The sequence below is a fragment of the Vipera berus genome (assembly GCF_964194415.1).
Source record: "Vipera berus genome assembly, chromosome: 5".
NCBI classification, from domain to species: domain Eukaryota; kingdom Metazoa; phylum Chordata; class Lepidosauria; order Squamata; family Viperidae; genus Vipera; species Vipera berus.
Window position 1 is genome coordinate 35351800 of NC_138207.1, and position 19157 is coordinate 35370956.

General features: G+C 35.5%; 1 protein-coding gene across 4 annotated transcripts in view; it reads left to right on the forward strand.

The window, feature by feature from the left end:
- The first annotated feature begins 368 nt into the window (after positions 1–368).
- SLC25A36 (solute carrier family 25 member 36) overlaps positions 369–19157 on the forward strand; it is a 32276-nt gene continuing 13487 nt past the window's right edge. Inside the window, exons 1-5 of one of the 4 annotated variants that reach the window (XM_081328910.1) lie at positions 369–484; positions 11078–11239; positions 14174–14279; positions 15200–15277; positions 17964–18064. In XM_081328910.1, coding sequence (XP_081185036.1) covers positions 11191–11239; positions 14174–14279; positions 15200–15277; positions 17964–18064 — 334 coding nt within the window. In that variant the 5' untranslated portion in view covers positions 369–484; positions 11078–11190. Of the gene's footprint in view, positions 485–4573; positions 4766–11077; positions 11240–14173; positions 14280–15199; positions 15278–17963; positions 18065–19157 lie in introns of those variants that run through there. The other 3 variants (XM_081328911.1, XM_081328909.1, XM_081328908.1) reach the window with 3 other exon arrangements.

Here is a 19157-nt window from a genome sequence, read left to right on the forward strand (position 1 = left end):
AAGTGTTGGCCTTTGCCACTGCCGTTTTTCAGGATTTTCTTCCCCACGCTCACCTCACCCGTCCGAAACCTGATTCGACCGTGTTTAACAACCGAGTCGATTTGGACAGCAAGCAAATTTAAATAAATAATTAACTTATACTGAGATCCATTAAGTGCTCCCCCAACTAAAGCAAGCTTCCCTCTTTGAAGCCTCTACCACTCCGTATAAAGAGCTCAATTCAACATCAACACAAGCGGGCTCTTCCTCTCTCTCTGAATGGGCCTCTATTTATCGCTTTTCTAAATGACGATCAGTTCCTTGCCCAGAAGATGGCGCACACAGCGGTTCGCCAGGCGCTGCTGCACCTTTAAGCAATCACAGAGGAAGGAAGTGCCCGACACCATCTCCTTCCCTTCCTCTCCCCCCTCCCTCCCGACCGCCGGAGAAAAGAATGAGAGAGAATGAGCTGGAAAGATACCACGATCCATTTATTTGCTGGAGGGTAGGTAGAATTGAGGCAGGTTTGGGCCCTGAGGTGGGGCGTCAGAGGGGAAACGTGCGGGCACCTAAGCCGGCTGTGATGCTGGAGAGAAAGGTGAAGGCTTCCCCTGGTTCGCCCAGGCTAGCCAACGGTTAACGGGGGCGATATGGAACACGGTTGCTGAAGCTGTAGGCCTGCCTACTTGGGAGGGAGAGATTTGTCCGGATTTTGCAGAAAGACCTTGGGTGGAAGCGGGCCTCCTGCTGCAGCTCCCATAGAAATGGCTTCCCGAGAGTTGGAAGCATCAGCTGCTGGCCAGAGCGGTGAGTGTGGGCCCTGCGCGTCGAGGCAGCCCAGATGAACGCAGGAGGCCTAAGCAAGTTGACTGATGTAAAGCTAGAAATGGGTAGTCTGCGTATTGGATGGTAAGATTTAAGGCCAGAAAAATAAGGCTATAAGGAATTGTCTTCTGGCTCTGACTAAGGAAATTGGCCCTGCGCGAGATTTGGGTTTTTGAGGGAAGATGTTTCTTTTTTCTGTTTCTTTTAATTGGAAGGCAGAATCTCTTTTTGGAAGTTGCATATTTATTTATTTATTTATTTTAATTCCATTTATATCCCGCCCTTCTCCGAAGACTCAGGGCGGCCTACAAGCTTAGCAGTAGCCTTCATTCTATGTATATGCCTGCTTATTAGGGCTTTCACACACACCCCAAGCGTCATTATTACAAAGTCAGCTTAATTGCCCCCAACAATCTGGGTCCTCATTTTACCTACCTTGGAAGGATGGAAGGCTGAGTCAACCTTGAGCCTGGTGGGATGCGAACCTGCACTAATTGCAGGCAGCTGGTGTTGATAATTATTCAGTTGAACTAAAAGAATTTTGTGTGATTTCAAACTAAATGCAAGACCCAAGTTTCATCAAGAGAAAGTTTAATGCTATACCCTAGACATTATAGGGAGAATCTATTTGTCACATCACTGCTTATTCATGAACAAATTCAAACTGAATAATATATACATAGCATAGCACAACAATTTTGGGTGGGGTTGACACATGCACTAAGGCCCAGGGGTCTTCAAACCTGGCCCTTTTATGACTTGTAGACTTCAACTCCAGAATTCCTCAGCCAGCATGCCTGGCTGAGGAATTCTGGGAATTGACAGTCATAAAAGGGCCAAGTCTGAAGACCCCTGCACTAAGCCATGAATTGTTGAATAAATTATGTTGTTGCCCTGAGTTCCTGAATGAAAGGTAGGTTATACATCAGTCAGATAAATAGTTATGTGGGAATACATGGATTGACTTAGAAAACAATATTGTTTGAGTTAATCCATTGTGTGGTTTAGCAGGATACAGTAATCTTAACACTGCAGATTTAATAGTAGACTTTTATTAAGTTTGATTCTTAATTGAAACAAATATGTTTAGACAAACTATCGAAACAGCATATCACTTTTTATTAATTGAATACTTATACATGTCCACATTTTTGTACTTGTATTGTGACACAGCATACAAGTATGTAAGAGGCATATTTGGTTATATAGTAGTGTATTCATCTTGGTTCATTTAACCCAGATGTTGCCAAAATGGTTTACCAGTTACACTGTGCTGCTGAAAATAGCTTTTTGTTCATCTACATTGGAGAATCATGGGCTGCTAAGGCTTGAAGCAATAAACAGCCAACATCTTAATATATTGTGAAAGGTTGGAAATCAAGATAAATTAAGCACTGAATTTTGCAACATTGTTTTCAAGCCCTTTAAGATAGAATCCAGGTGCTCCTCAGTATGTATTAATTACACATGTCCATTTTGTATGATCACGGCTTGCGATGTTTTCACTCAATATAGAAAATATTGATCCTAGCATTTTAGGAATACCAGGTAAGCCATCTGTGCATAAATGATTTAATGGCTATTGGATGGTTATATATATTTGCAAATATGTTGCTATAAATATAATACAAATATGCCTCAGTCTTTTATAATAAATTTGGAGATGGGAAAAAATGTAATCTTGTTGCAAAATAACCTGACCTGTATTTGTTCCTTTTAAACCAAGTTGGACTTTTCCATATTTAGAGAAATGAACTTCAAATAACCAAGAAAAAGTAAAGTCACAAAAGTATGTTCAGGACAGGTAGTTGTTGCTGCAATACAGGAAAGAGAAAGCTTTTCAGATATTTTCAATTGCAGCCTTATCTAGGTGTGCTAGGAATTCAAAGTTCTATTGATTCATGGAGTTAGATAATGTTTTAACACTATCCCATTTGTATCCTATACTGAAATAGTATTCAAAGTTTCTTTCTTTAAAAAGCGACAGATACAGTCCTTTTAAATTCTCAAAATAGCTAAACTTTGAAAGGTATTAGTAGTAATGCAGTTCAGCAAATTGTCAAATTTGTTGTTTATTAAGCACTTATGATTTGTAAAAATTAGAAAATCAATAAAATATTATAGAAAAAGATAACTAGGATGCAGAAAGTAACAAACAGTATCATCAAGCTTTTTTATATAAAGTAAGGCTTTTTTAAAAACAACAACATAGTACTGTGTTAGATTTTAACTTCCTTAACATCCAACAATATTAGGTGAGTAGTTGTCATCCAGTACATCTAAAAGTGCTAAGTTGGAGAAAGCTACTTACACAGAAGTAAAATCCCATTAGGTTTATTCTGTTCACTCCCAACAGTTCACAAAAATTGGCTGTTAGCAGAATAGGTCCTCTGGTCAGATCTATTAAGTCCCTTGTGTTTCTTAGTGCTTATACAATTGGTTCTAAAGAATATTTAATCCTCTTGATAGTTGGGATAGGGGGATGATAAACTTTTCCCAAAGCTGATGGCCATGCAATTTTTAAAAAATGTTATACTGGTTGAAGTTCGAAAAATATGGGATAGAGGTAATGAATCTTGTACTAAATTAGAAATTACCATAGAACTATTCTAAAGAAAGTATAGAAAGGTCCTGAAGTTAAAATACATAAACAAGCTGATAAGAAATAGTTGCAGTCTGAGATGCTGAGTCCCATACGGCTGAGGAAGGGTAAACAGTGTGGAAAGGAAATATTTGTAAAGCTGAGTATCTATCTCTTCTTGTATTCTTCCAAAATTAGTAAAATTGATTGGAGTACAACAGGGACTAGAATTGTGAACATACAAGTGAGAGATATCATTCCATTTTCTATACTAAACTCTTTAAAGACTGAAGTAACACAGATCAAGTCCTCATTCAGCTATATCGTTGGATATTGTTTGAGCCCATCACTACCTATGTTTGAACAATCTATATAATCTATCCAACGATCTTTGCCTACCAGACCCAGAAAATTAGGTGAACTAAATATCGTGGTTCTGTTAATTGTGGGAAAACAGGTTGTGCAAAACTCAGCTCCTGCCTACGATACTTTATAACTTTTTAATTGGAGAAACTTTAATATGAATCTCGCTCTCACGAGGCAAAGGGAAATGAATAGCTCGCATGTCCCTTTTTCCCTCCGACAGGAAAGGGGGGAGAGGGAGCCGCGTCTGTGAGTTCGCACCCACCCAAACCTAAAGAGAGAAAAGAAAGTCTCTAGAATCCTCTGCTGCTTGCAGCAGGTGCTTCTCTAGAGCAGCGTTTCCCAACCTTAGGAACTTGAAGATGCGTGGCTATGCGTGGCTATGCTGGCTGGGGAACTCTGGGAGTTGAAGTCCACGCATCTTCAAGTTCCTAAGGTTGGGAAACGCTGCTCTAGACCACTCTAATTCGTATTTACTCGAAGTGAAACCCAACTTCAGGGGGGCTTGGTCCCAAGAAGGGAAGGAGAAACGCGAAAGCATGCGCTTCCCAGGCAAACTAGATGGTGCAGCGTCTCTTGCTAACCCTGCCCTCGCCATCCCGGCTTAATCGATTTTGAATTTTTGGGGTGTTTGTTTTTTTTAGGGAGATGCTTTTGCTTTGCGTCGGTATACAGCTCAGCACGTAGTCACGTGCACTAAGCCCGCCCAATTTAGCCAGCGACGTCATGGTCCCTCGTGAGCCAATGGCGCGTCTGTTTATATTGGGCTTCGCTTTGCCTTGGAAGCGAGAGGCCAGGTGGCTGCGCTTTTGCCTGATTCCTTGCCGGGGCCGGAGTTTCTGCAAGTCGTCTCTGAGGAAGCGCTGTTAGGGCTTCCTAGTTTGTGCTCGTCGCCGTTCAGATTAGCAAGAAAGTGGTGTGGGAGAAGCCTCCCGTTCGGTCATCCTTGAATCTTAATCGGGATAAGAATGAGAATATGAGCCAGAGAGACATTTGCGTACATCTCTTTGCTGGAGGGTAGGTGAAATATTACGATAACCTCCCTAACTTTCTGCCTTAAAATGTATTGACTTATCTGCTCCATATACAAAACTTCTGTGTAATGTGTGGCCTATGATATTTAATTGTTGGAGCGTGTGGAAGGGTGTATGCGTAAGATAGATTTTTTTTCTCTCAAAATAGAATGGACATTGGGATGATTTGAATTAAGACTAAAAGATTTCTGACTGAACCATTTTTAAGTCACCATGCATTAATGCATATTAGGTAATACAGGTTTTAGTATTTCATGGGTAGATTTATAATAAAATGGTGTGATACATCTGTAACATTGATGTTGTGTGCTGCAGGAAAGAAAGTTAAAACTTCAGTCTGTGCAGACAGAGGTTATGATCTTGAATTAGCTGGTTTTCTCCCTATTTTTATTTGTATCATTTATTGTTGGCTGGATTATGTTAATCTACCTTGCAAACATGCATGCTGGGAAATCATTTGAATGTACAAAAATTACTTTTGGATAACATCAATTTCTTGAAATATATAGTTGATCAGATAATCTACTGCGGTCTGGTACTAGGTGCATTTTCTTGAGTATCTTCAAGCTGATAAACTGGTTCTAAACACTACTCTTGTGTTATAGACTTTGTATAAATAAAAGATTATATACTCCCAACAATTTCGCTTGTAGTCTTACATGCATTTATCAGATATACATCCCATTCAATCTAGCTGGAAGATCAAGTACTAGATGGTAGTTTGATGTAAAAATATGTAAAAATAGGCCCATGGAATGAAGAATTCTGACCATATACACTTGCTTTTATTTTTCAAAGGGGCTTTGCAAATAAATTCCACTGACTTCAGTGGAACTACAGATTCACTGATGATGTTCCATTCAGGAGATTATATTTTCCCATCCTTCTGCAACTTTCAGAATATTTTCAGATCTGTGTTGCATGACACATTCATGATTTACTCAAGCTGATTTTCTAAACCCTGGTTTATTTAATCAATTTTTCCAGGTTTGAAGAATGAACTGATCTATAAATTTAGCACATGGTAAATTTATACACAACTGGCAAAGCTAATATATAGCTGGCTAATTTACTGTGTTGCAAAAAAAATCAAAATTGGGAAAAGTTAGGTTTCTCTCCTATTTAGTGATCGAATGGATTTTTAAAGTTCTGATTTTGTAGTATTACTAGCAAAGTGTTAGAGCATAACAATATTCTTTGGTGCAACTAATTAATGTAGATGTATGTTTTGAAATTAAATCCTTAATTTTTGAGGTGAGGAACAGAGCTTGGAAGCAAACATTGCAAAAGATAATGCTGTATCTGAATCAGACTAGGGCTCTAAATAGGGTAAGTGAATATAAATAATTGTTCTCTGCCATAATTGTGGCTGGCATGGGAACCTTTCTAGACTACTTGGTTTAGAATGGCTGTAGGGCAGTGGCCCTCAACCTTTTGTGTACCAGGGGACTGATTCCCTGGAGAAATGTTTTTCTGCAGACCGAAGGGGGCATGGTTTTGCCTGCTGCCTGCATCCCTTCACTTGTTTGCTGGCATGCCGTGGCCCAGTGCTTGTCCATGGACTGGGGGTCGGGTACCCTTGCTGTAGAGTGTATTTGTTTGTTTAGAGGATGATATTGTGGCAAAGCTTCGAAGCAGAAAATTTTAAGGAATTAATTCAAAAATTTGAAATGTGTTGCTAGTTTCTAAATTATCAAAATCCAAATGCTATTTAATACATGCCTTTGAATTTCAAGCTTTTGTTTTAAATTACTCTAATGTAAAATCACAAACCTATATGTTAAATTTACCCTTCTCCTTTCACCCAGGTTTACTGATTAGTTTTTCATTTTTGAATGGTCTTTAGTTTTTGAATTTGCATGTTTTGGAACTGGTCTACACGGGCAGTCAATAATTCTTTTAGGAAAGTGCTTGTTTCATTCTGGCTGGCTGTCATGGTGGGCAAGGACAGGCCAGTGATGAAGCATGTATTGCAACATGACAATGCAAATTTATCCCTTAAGATACTTATGCATAATATGATGCAAGTATAAAACCGAGCTTGTGTTGTTATAATACAAAACTCATTTTGACACCATATGGTCTCCCATAGTTACACTATTTTCCCCAGGATTCCTATCCCTGTTAGTTCAGTAGAGTTTTTCTTGCAGACAAAGACCATGACCATATAACACTCAGGCATATTATTTCTCAAACTTGTAATTTTCCTTTTTCTTCTGGGTTGTTTCCTATGGTAGGATTTTTTTTCTGCTTCCTATTTTCAGAAAGTTGGTCAAAGTTCATACTGTGTAGAAGGTATGTTACAGACCTTGACTGGCTTGTTATTAGAGTAGTTGAAGGCTTCTGCCTAATCTCTCAGTCAGCAAAACACAAAAAATATGTGTGTGATCATTGCAGAGCAGGGTGAAAGTAACTTGGAGTTATCAGTCCTAAGTATTTTTATTACTAGCAACTAGCAAAAGCTCTTTTGCTTTCTTCTAGTTTTATGTTGGCTGTAGAATAAAGAAGTCAAAATATGCCACTTTTACTGCTTTACAAAAATACCTTAACAAAAAAATAGCATGTTTTAAAAAGAGGAAGGAGTTACCAAAATAAAAACAGTAAAATAAATAGCAGTGGGAAAATTAACAGCATAAATTTACAACAGAAGTTAATCAAATGTAAGCATATATGCAGTATTGCAAATGTAAATACATTTACACTTTGCCTTCGAAGGGGACATAAATCTTTATAAATATAGTAAGTTATTCAGAAGTTGAAAATGAGAAGTTAGAAAACAATTAGCTTCTCCCTTTATTCTTTTGTCTTTTATTCTTTTTTATTTTTAGTTAGTGTCAGAGTTGCTTTGTTTTTCAACATAGACAAATATGTAACATTACAATGAAAACTTTAATTCTAAGTAATCGTTTTAAGGCAGAAGCACAACAAATATTTTGATTACATTTGTAGCAGTTTTTTAAATGTTATATTTAGTTCTGGATGCGAAGCTAAATAATCTCATACCTAATTACACTGACATAGTTAATACTGATATTATACCTTATTTTTTGTATCTTTAATGGTTTAAGTTATTTAACCTTAGAGTACTAAGATTATTTAGTTAGTGCTGTACAAATGCCATTGCATCAAATAATGTAATGCATTTTGTAAGTTTTACGATAATATAATAGAAAAGCCTAGTAGTAAAATGAAAATGCTGCCTTTGCAGCATTTTTCATTTATGGCAAACTTGTTATAGGCAAATCCTTCTGTAATTTAACTTATCTAAAGTCAATGAACTTTGAAAACAAATCATTTGATTTCAAATTCATCCTACTACTTACTGTATGTTAAAAAATTAAGTTGTGCATTTTATCAAAACATGTTTGTTTTGGAAGGTTCCTCTACTAAACAGACTGAATGGGGATTTGAATTTGGGTGTCTCCAGTCCTAATTGTAACTTTGGTCAGTTTTACCAGGCTGTTATGCCAGGATTGCAAGCTTGGGATTGAAATACACCTTAATAAAAGTTATTTATTAAAATAATAATAGATACACACATACACACATACCTATACATGTATACATATACATACACACACACACACACACATTATATATATATATATATATATATATATATATATATATATATATATATATATATATATATATATATATATATATATATATATATATATATATATATATATATATATATATATATACCATTACCAGTGCTATTGATTCAAATGTAAAGGTACTTCAGAAACAAAGGCCTAAGTCAGGGGTAGGCAACCTTGGCTCTTTTATGACTGGCTCAGGAATTCTGGGATTTGAAGTCCATGAGTCATAAAAGAGCCAAGGTTGCCTACCCCTGGCCTAAGTGATTCCTTTTGGAGAAAAGGTGTATGTTATTGAATATATTTTCACTGGGATCTTTATTTGCCAGTTTTAGAAACCAATTGGGAAATTGAGCTTCTTTAAATTTTTAATAGTAATTCTTGCTATCTATTTTCAAAGGTCCTAATACAGTAAATCTACATATAATTGTAGAAGTCTGAGTAGTTATGCAATATTGAAAAAGATAACTCATTTTTTTTCCTCCTTGGTAGTATTTGCTCATTTAGAAGTGATATTTTGCTAGTGGAAATAATTGATTGTAAATGCAGAAAAACATAAATCCTTTCTGTAATGAAAGAGTTATTATATAAATTTAGTATATCATCTTTGTTTAACAAGTCATATTTGTAGAAGAAACCCAGTCATACAGAACTTGTGATAAACACATGAGGATATGTATTGAAATCACCAGTTTCAATTAATGAGAAAATGAAGTTAAGTATATTCCTGTTTCTTTTGCCCTGTTTCTAGAAATAGTTTAGTTAGTAAATAAACTTAAGATTTTTTTTTAAAAAAAGCATATTGAACATGAAGTCTCACATTTATCTTGATTTATGCACTTATTATATGTTTTATTGTGAGCCGCCCTGAGTCCTTCAGGAGATAGGGCGGGATATAAATCCCATCAATAAATAAATAAATAAATAAAAACCCACATTTGTCAATTTTTGTACCTGGCAGCTTCACTAAAATAACATGTCTTATTTTCCTTAAGAACTCTGTTGATATACTATTTAGTCACTTAGACTGAACTTTATTTATAATTTATTTAGAAGGAACACACAAATGGCCAATTCAGTTCTATATTGGACATTACAGTTTGTATATATACTGGACATTTTGTATGAATATAGAAACTCATACAAAGAAAATAAATCTAATTCTTTATTCTGATACCAAATAAAAGAACATTCAGTTTTCCTGATATATCTTCTCAGAGGTATACTGTATATCATCATAATATATAGGAAATTATATTAGGTCAGACATTTTATCAATCTGTACTGAGTTTTCTAGGAGTGCTCACAGTAATTGGAAATGTACTAAGAGGTATTTTACTTCTGCTTAAAAACTTCAGGAAAGATTGAAAAGATTTAAGGAGTAATAGGGGGATTTTTCTAATCCATTAACGTAATTTTCTAAGCCACTAACATTATAATTTTTATCCCTTGTTTACCATGTTTGGTATTAGACATGATCAAAACCTAGTTTTTCTAGAATAATATTCACAAATGTCAGTGTTGACTCTTTACTGAAACTAATTTGCAAGAGAAAAGAAAATATAGTACCAAAATAATTGTAGTTGGTAATATTTTATAATTTACAAAGGGTGTACACTTTCTAATGTTGATAAAATATTGTGGGTCTACTAGGAATATTTCACCAGACTAGAAGGATCTAATCTGGGGACTAGACTCTTCTTTAATGGAGAAGCAAAACGGAAATCATTGTTTTGACTAAAGTAAGTCAAGATTCTTGAAAAAAGAATAACGGAGCTGAATGCTGTTTAGTGAAGTTAATTCAAATGCCCCAAGTATCAGTAGTGGAATTTTGCTGGTGGAGGAGTTCTTCAGAGAATTCTTGATGTATTGATTATGTGGTTGCCAACAATTTCCATCCTCCTTTCCAGAGTTGAATTTGAGAAAATGGTGGAAATTGTTGCTCAATAGCTAAAATTATCCCTATTCACTTTTAGAAATTCAAAATAAAAATGTAGTGATGCGACAGAGCTCTTGCAGGGCAGTTATAATAGTTGATAGTAGATATTATGTAATTGTACTTTCAACAGGTTTCAATATCAGACGTATGAGCTACATTAAGCTTTTTGAAAAATTAACAGTAATATGACATTCTAAAGTGCAGAAGTTAATGGTTCAGTTCAGTTCTAATGTTCCTTCCTGTTCTAAAAAGCAAGAAAAGTAAAATGCAAGTAAAATGCCAGTTAAAAATACCATTGCTGAAATATTGGATGAGTGATTCTATTTTTTATTTTAAATTGTAACTGGATAAATTATGTTTAGGAATATTTTTATCCATTTATAAACTGCTTCCATGGCGTAGCTTGCTTCTAGAAATCTGAATAGCATCCTCCCTGAAGAAAACTGTTTCAGAAGTTTTGATGGATGAGAGGTTGGTTTGGAATACAAGCTTGCATTAAGGATAATAGAATTATTCATATGGTTTTATATATTCTATAAATTTCTTTTGAGTTTTGGAAGTTGGTAGCATAGAAATGATGTAAATAAAGAAGTAACATTTTATAATTATAGCATCTAATTAATAATTTTCTTTAGCCGAGGCTGAGAAAACATATGTTTCAGCTTGAGCTAGATCTCCTAATGAGAGATAAAATTGAATTTTTATGAAATGAATACATTTCTCAATGAGGTAATCCCAATTTTTTTCTTTGCAGGTGTGGAGGTACAGTAGCTGCAATCCTGACATGTCCACTAGAAGTTCTGAAAACACGATTGCAATCATCATCTATTACTCTCTACATTTCTGAAGTTCAGTTAAATACTGTGAATGGTGCGAGTGTTAATCGAGTTTCCCCACGGGCTTTCCATTGCTTTAAGTGAGCACCTATTTCTTCCTATTTCCTTTTCTCTTAAATAAGGAAGACTTGGTAGAGAACAAGTTTAGGTGTTTTATAGATATTTTGTAATTAGTTCCCTATTACTATTGTGATATGCTTCCTACATACCTTAGTTAGCTGACTAGCAAAACATTCATCTATTTCCTCTGGTTGTTTGGGTGGCCTATAGTATACACCTCTGGCAATATCATTTTTTCCCCTTTTGTTGTTGTTGCTGTTAGTTGCGAAGTCGTGTCCGACCCATCGTAACCCCATGGACAACGTTCCTCCAGGCCTTCCTGTCCTCTACCATTTTATGGAGTCCATTTAAGCTCACGCCTACTGCTTCAGTGACTCCATCCAACCACCTCATTCTCTGTCCTCTGCTTCTTCTATTGCCTTCAATCTTTCCCATCATTAGGCTCTTCTCCAGTGAGTCCTTCCTTCTCATTAGATGGCCAAAGTATTTGAGTTTCAACTTTAGGATCTGGCCTTGTAAAGATTAGTCAGGGTTGATCTCCTCTAGGACTGACCAGTTTGAACGCCTTGCAGTCCAAGGGACTCGCAGGAATCTTCTCCAGCACCATAGTTCAAAGGCCTCAATTCTTTGGTGCTCAGCCTTTTATATTGATGCAAATGCATTCAAGACAGTTTTCATAATTATTGTACTCTATTTCTGTAGAGATCTAGTTATTTCTTATATAGAGACTCCACCTCCTCTTATTTGGTCTGTTTCTTTTAAATAATTTAAATCCTTCTAGCTGTGTATCCAATTTGTGGGTTTGTCCCGCCAAGTTTCCGTAATGGCAACAATATCATATCTGCCCACAAGGAGCCTTGGTAGAGCAGTGGGCTAATGCCTCCTTAAGTAACACCAGCTGCCTGCAATTAGTGCAGGTTCGCATCCCACCAGGCTCAAGGTTGACTCAGCCTTCCATCCTTCCGAGGTAGGTAAAATGAGGACCCAGATTGTTGGGGGCAATAAGCTGACTTTGTAATAATGCCGCTGGGGGGGGGCGAAAGCCCTAATAAGCAGGCATATACATAGAATGAAGGCTATTGCTAAGCACATTGGTTTGTGCTTAAATTGTAAGCCGCCCTGAGTCTTCGGAGAAGGGCGGGATATAGATGGGATTAAAAAAAAATACCTGAATTTCTAATTCACCTTGTTTATTGGTCATACTCTGCGTTGGTATATAAACATTTGAGTCCTTTATGACTGACCTTTATAACTAGAAACAATCTGATATTTCTAAAAAGGTTCTCCTTTCTCAACTACATGTTTTATTTTTGTTACTGAAACATGTAATTATTTTGGTTTGTTCGTAAACTCATTTGGTTTTATAAACATCTTTAGCTGCAGCCAATATGTCTCTTCTATGTGTACAACCTGGAGATTTACAATAGCTTTTTTAAGGTGTTCAGAAATAAGTATCTCTGTTCTTTAAATCCTGATTTTCCATATTGAATAGGGAGATTTAAAAGTATTTTGAAAGGATCTTTCACATTGGTGGAATGTGAGTAAAATTAGTTAAGGATTTCTTTCTGTTTGTATTCAAGTGCATGTAATATAAACCCTCCTTCAGATATTTTTCCACAATTTTAAAAAAGCCAATGACTTAATGAGTGGGAATTTTGGGAAGTGGGGTTGGGTTTGCATGTATATCAATGTTCCTGGTCAGTCATTACCTCAGTAGGTTGAGTCTACTAATAAAGCCAATAATGATTTACCATTTGATGCAATTAAGACAGCAATCCATAAATGATTGCCAGTCTTCTGTAACTAGCAAAGATAGTTCAGTTAAGCTAGGAATTAAATGTTATATTGGGCATCATTTTTAAGTTTCTTAGAATTTCTCAAACTCTCCAAAATTTACAGATGAATTATATTTAATTTGAGAGAAATACATAAAGAACATATATGCATCAACTATAGTTAAATTAACAGTAGAAAATTAATATTCTTGTTGATCTTGCTTGTCTTGTATACTGATACACCTGATGGCAAAATAATACCTTAACTCTAAACAATTAAAGGTGCATTATCATTCAGGAATGCAGTTGCACAACATATTTCTGAGCTCTGAATTTTGATCATGTGGATTAAAAGCATTGTGGAAAACAAGTTTGTTTATAAGCAATTCTAATAAGAGGAAACTTCATATTTTGACTGTAAAATTAGAGGAGAAATTGGGAGGGCTTTTTACTTCCAATATTGTTACCAAGAATTAATACTGACATTTGAAACTACTATAATTTGTTGCATAATGCTGTTAGGCTTAAACAGTTTCAAGTGAAGTGGTGTTTTTTTTTTAAACACTGTTTGCAGTTTGCTCAATCTTCATGTCATCAACCTGTATTTCTATTTGTACAAGAAATACTTTAAAGACATTCTGATAATACAGAACACCTATTGATAAATATGCTCCAGTGTATAGCATGTTGATATTAGATAATGTTAATTTTCTAAACTAGCTCTGAAAATATTCAGGAAACACAGTATTTTACCAGTTAAAGCAAAGTGAAGCATTTAATCATTTGTCTCCTGCAAAGCTAAGTGAAGCTGGTCCAGGGGATTTCTTACCTTGTTTTCTCAGCGCTGAACATGAACATTTTCTCTGCTTCATGGGCAAAGCCCAGAAGTGTTCTGTTTCTTTTACATACACCTGCACATGCAAACGCCTCAGAAAGCCATCCCACACGGTTGATAGTACTGATTGTCCTATAGAAACTATTCTGATGCAAACTAAAAATTTCAAGATAATTGCTAATAAATGTAGAATATTTCTTCTGTGGCATTTTCTGAAAATCTGGACTGCTAATTGTTTATATTACATATGTACCTGTCTGTGGTTAATGCGTAAAACAGCATGTCATTAAATTAAAACTGGGGAATACATGTTTTAGCTACTACAGTATACTATACTATTTCAGATTCAGACTGGCAGCTGTTTTTTTCATCTAAATGGATTGTGGACCCGCCTAGAACATGGAATCCTTTCTCTAAGGCTCAGCAGACTGATGTTAAAGGAAAATATATGTAAATAATGACTCTTCAGTAATCCTAGCTGATATGATTTAACTGATATTCTCAGGCCTTTCATCACACTGGAATTGGCACATAACTATGAATTTGTTCCTAATTCCTGGCAGATGCTTACTATTTTGCTTTTAGGATCTCACCATATGGTGGTTCATGACTTATAGTTTCTGTTGAAGAAGAGTTGTATGCACTGTATTTTTATTAACTATAATACCCTGAAACCTTTCCCTTGTTGTCTTTGGTAAATGTTCTATTTACCTTTCCCCCACCATTTCTCTATACCAGTGATTGCAAACCTTTTAGAGAATGAGTGTCCAAAAACTGGGCCCGCCCCATCCCACCCACTCCGCCGCTGCCCTGCCCATCCGCAGGGCCATTCACCGCCTTCATGGCCTGCTGCAGATCACCCAGGCGGACCAGCAGCACCATGGCCATACCCTCTGCCTGTGCACTGCAGCAGCATCTGCACACAACAGGGCGCAAGGGTGGAGTCTTGTCCCTGCTTCCCGGCTGCGATGTCTTTGGCTGCGCTGCTCCGCACAGGCCGTGCTCGGAGGCAACTTTCCTCTGAGGGGGCTGCTGGTGAGGAGGGTGAGGCGGGTCTGGGGTGAGTGCTACCTCTGGTATGTGTGCTATATGTTTGCCACCACTGCTCTATACCATATAAGCAATATTATAGAAAGTTGAAGTAAAAAATGTAGTTGCCAGAGATAAGCAATGCTGTAGATTGCTAGTTTTGCAACATCACAGCTTCTCCCTGGATTACTGACATTCTGAAGTGGTATTGAGTTATATTCCATATAGAAACCACAACATTTGTATAACAGATATTCTGTAGACTGTGTTAACTGTTCACTGGAACTCTCCATCTGATCTTAAATCTACCTATAAATCTATCATATGTGCTTCTTTCACAGGATGATCTTACAAAATGAGGGTCCTCGGTCATTTTTCAGAGGACTAGGTCCAAACTTGGTAGGCGTGGCTCCTTCCAGGTAAACAGAAAAATATATTTATTTGGATTATTTCATCTGATAATAGAAATTTGTAATGCTTTTCATTATTTTGAAGTCACTGGACAATATATTCCTTTCTTAGAAAGCTATTTCTCTATCCTTATTAGCACAGTTCAGTGACAATTATGGAACTTTCAATTGAAGTATGATGCAAACTCATTTTACTCTTTATGATCATCTTATGAATTCTGGCAAAAATGCCAACCATGTAAACTTGCGTTATACTCTCAAGTTAAAATATACTATATTTGGAAGCCATATAAACAATAGATATCCTAATATCTGCTATTGTATTTTTTTCTAATTTGGGAATTGAAATTTTCTGTAAACGTCATTTATTCTTGCAACTATATAACTGAGATATATACATAAATACATATATAGTTAATTTTAATTTTACCTATTTTATTAAATAGGTGCATGCCATTTTATTTAGGACAATTCAAGTAAAATTTTGTTTCATGTAATCAGAATATCATTTCCCTGTAATTCATATAGTACAAAATAAGCTCAGACTTGTAGAGTGCTAGTCAATATAGAATTTTGTGTAGATATTAGGTTCATTATCCCTTTATGGAAGATAATGAATGTGTAGAATGAACTATGAAAAAGAAACAGTTTGTAATGGCAGAGGAAGAAACATGCCAAGAAACGACTATTCTGTGAAAGAGTCATGGTTGCCTGCCTAGTTTTGGGTGCATACTACAGCATGCTAAAATGGATTATCCTCTGAGTTAACTTTAGTCATTGTTTGCAGGAAAGAAGAGACAGGCAGGTCCAATTTGCAATTTATGCAATTGTCTCAAAGCTTTCAGACATCAAGAATTGATTCAACATGATTGCTTTTAGATGCTTGCATTGGAGACAAATAATATTATTTTAGTCTTGTTATGGATATGGCTGTACTTAAGGTTCTCATAATCCTATGTAGGACTACTTTTGTAGTATCATAAACTGACATCAGATTAATAAAAATTATGTACACTTGACAGATTTAAGTTCACCATGTCCTTTCACTGGGTGTATATGTTTAATAAAGATTTCAGTAGAGAATTAAAAGTTGTGATTTTGGCTATTATTGTCTGTGAGTGAATTTTAAAGGAAATGTAAACCTTAGCCAGAAGTAAGGCAGATTACTTATTAATTAAATTCCTAATAAACAGTTTATATAATCCATTATACACTGCATTTGAGAAAAAGTAGGCAAAATAATCCTTTATATGAGCTGGAAAGTACACATAAGTAAGATACAAACAACACTTGAATAGAATATTAAAAATAGAAATCAGAAGGTTGGAGAGAAATGGGAATTAGCCTAAAAATATATTATCCAGTTTGTATGTTTTTCTCACCTACCTATAATTGTGGACTTTCTCACAATTTTTGTACTATGCTTGTCCATTTGCTTATGTATTCTTGGGGTTATGAATAAATTCTAATCCTTTTCAAGTCATCAACCTTGTACAAATACATTTATGTTTCATTTAAACATTGCTGAGTAGCTTTAGCAGCACTTCCCTATTTAAATAAGACATAATGAGGCCTGTTTTATAACATATATAGCATACACCACTGATTTCAAATTCTCCGTTGCTAACTACATCACGTAAAACAACCACTTTATCATATTTTGTGAAAGGCCACATGTTTGCAGAGCTAATGGCATTAACTTAATGTTCTGATGTGTGAACTCATTTATTCAGATCATAACTCCTGTTGATAGCATTTTCCAAACTACCAGTACAAAGATGTTATGGCAAAATAATAATTTGGTTTATTCTTGATAAACCAATATCAATAATATTATTATTTTAATTTATATAGACTTTTAAAATGAACTTAATAAAGTTCATTTTAAAAGTCTATACAAATTAAAATAATAATATTAAATATTCAGTGTTGTTACAGTAATATACCCAGCTATTGAACATAATAGAATACTAGTCCATAGCATTCATGTTTAAATACTTCAGTGTTATGACGAAATACTTCCTTTTTTAAATATTAAAAGTTTAAAGTAGCAGTTCTCAACCTTAAATGAACATTCAGAAAATGCAAGGACATTTACACACACACACACACACACACACACACACACACACACACACACACACATAATACAGTTTACTAAAGAATACTATTCAATAGAAATCTCTGAATATTAAGTCTAGGGGAATCTGCTCAATAACTTCCCATTTTTTTGTTGCTTAAATCTCTTATTACTCTTTTTGCTTTGAATTGCTTTTATCAGACATAGTTCCACTTAGCTGAACATATGTGAACCTCCAGAATGTTAACTGCACTGGACACCTCTTAGTTACTTGAAATTGAGCGTTCATGACCATTTATATTGTCACTTGCCTGCAGTTTCAGGCACTGACCTATTCTCACAAACCAGCTGATGGGCAGAGAGCACTTAGGGAGGCAGCAGTAGAGGTGGAAAGCAAGATTTTACTAGCTGTCAGTGCGTGTGAAGAGGTGAAGCTGAGGTGGTGAGTGGGTTCTCATTAGTTCACTCACATTAGCTGGGATGGTGAGCAGGAAACTGCACCTCCACACCCGAGAAACACTACTGTGGAACATTGTTTCTTACTGTAACATAACTATTATTATTGGTCCAATGGCAGAACTATGTTGTAGTTAACTGTTTTTGTTCTACTTTTAGAGCATTATATTTTGCAACTTACTCCAAGTCCAAAGAAATTATGAATAACGTATTTGAGCCAGATTCTACTCAAGTACATATGACCTCAGCTGGAGTGGCAGGTGAGGATTTTTGAATTCTTGCTTTAATCTCTTGAAAAGCTTTTAATGGAATGGCTGCAGTAATAAATGATCCCTAAAGAAGTAATAGAAATAGACAGTTCAGAATATAATGAAGATACAATGACTAAAATACTGTATATGAAAATCAACTGATTATGTATGAATGCTTGCTACAAGCATTAACAGAAGATTGACTTAGAAAGTATTTTATTTTCTTCCTAATTCCAAGTTAATGAATCATGTAGACACAGTTTGTAGGACTATTTAGTGATTTGGAGTAAGGGAAAAGTGATTTGTAGCATGCAGGAGCATTACAATTCCATTAACTCTTTTAAAAAAAAGTATTTCCTGGGCTTAAAAAACGGTAGCCGCATAATTGCAGGGAAATATATGCTTTTTAAGAGGTGCCAACAGATACATGTGCTCACTTAAGTATGCTCCAGTGAACCATTTCCCTTTGAATCTTGATCAGTGCATAATTCTATCAAGCTAAGCAAATTTTATGTGGAATAAAGGAGCCTCTCTTGTTTCCTCTTCATTGACAGACTTTCTATTGCAAACTTCTTCCTCTGATAAACCACTTGCAATATCTTCTTTGTACACCTTCATAAGAAGGAAGCAAGAAAACAAGCAAAATTTTTCCTTTTGGCAGCTGCAGCGGGGAGGATATAAGAATAAGTTTCTTAGGAAAGGAAGGAGATTAAACCATATACTCCAACATAATTATTTACATGTTTATTCAGAATTAATAATAGAATTCATGGAGTTGCAATTCTAACAGTTATCTGGTGGTAAACCCCATATGATTTCTGAGGCGTGTGATGAGAAAATGTAAGATTGTGTTATTTTAGAATAAATGTTTCAATTAATGACTTACACAATGCGTTTAATATCAGAGTCCTGACGTATTTGGGAGACAAAAATGCCCATTATAATTAATAAGCATAGTTAATCTTCTGTCTTATTGTTTTGGAGAATAGAAGTTTAAATTTTAAGCAGCTCTTTGTTACACACTCTTTTAAAGAAATCCATGGGGAATGGGAGGAAAGGGGTAACAGTGCAATTGAGGATTCATTTAAAACTGTACATTGAT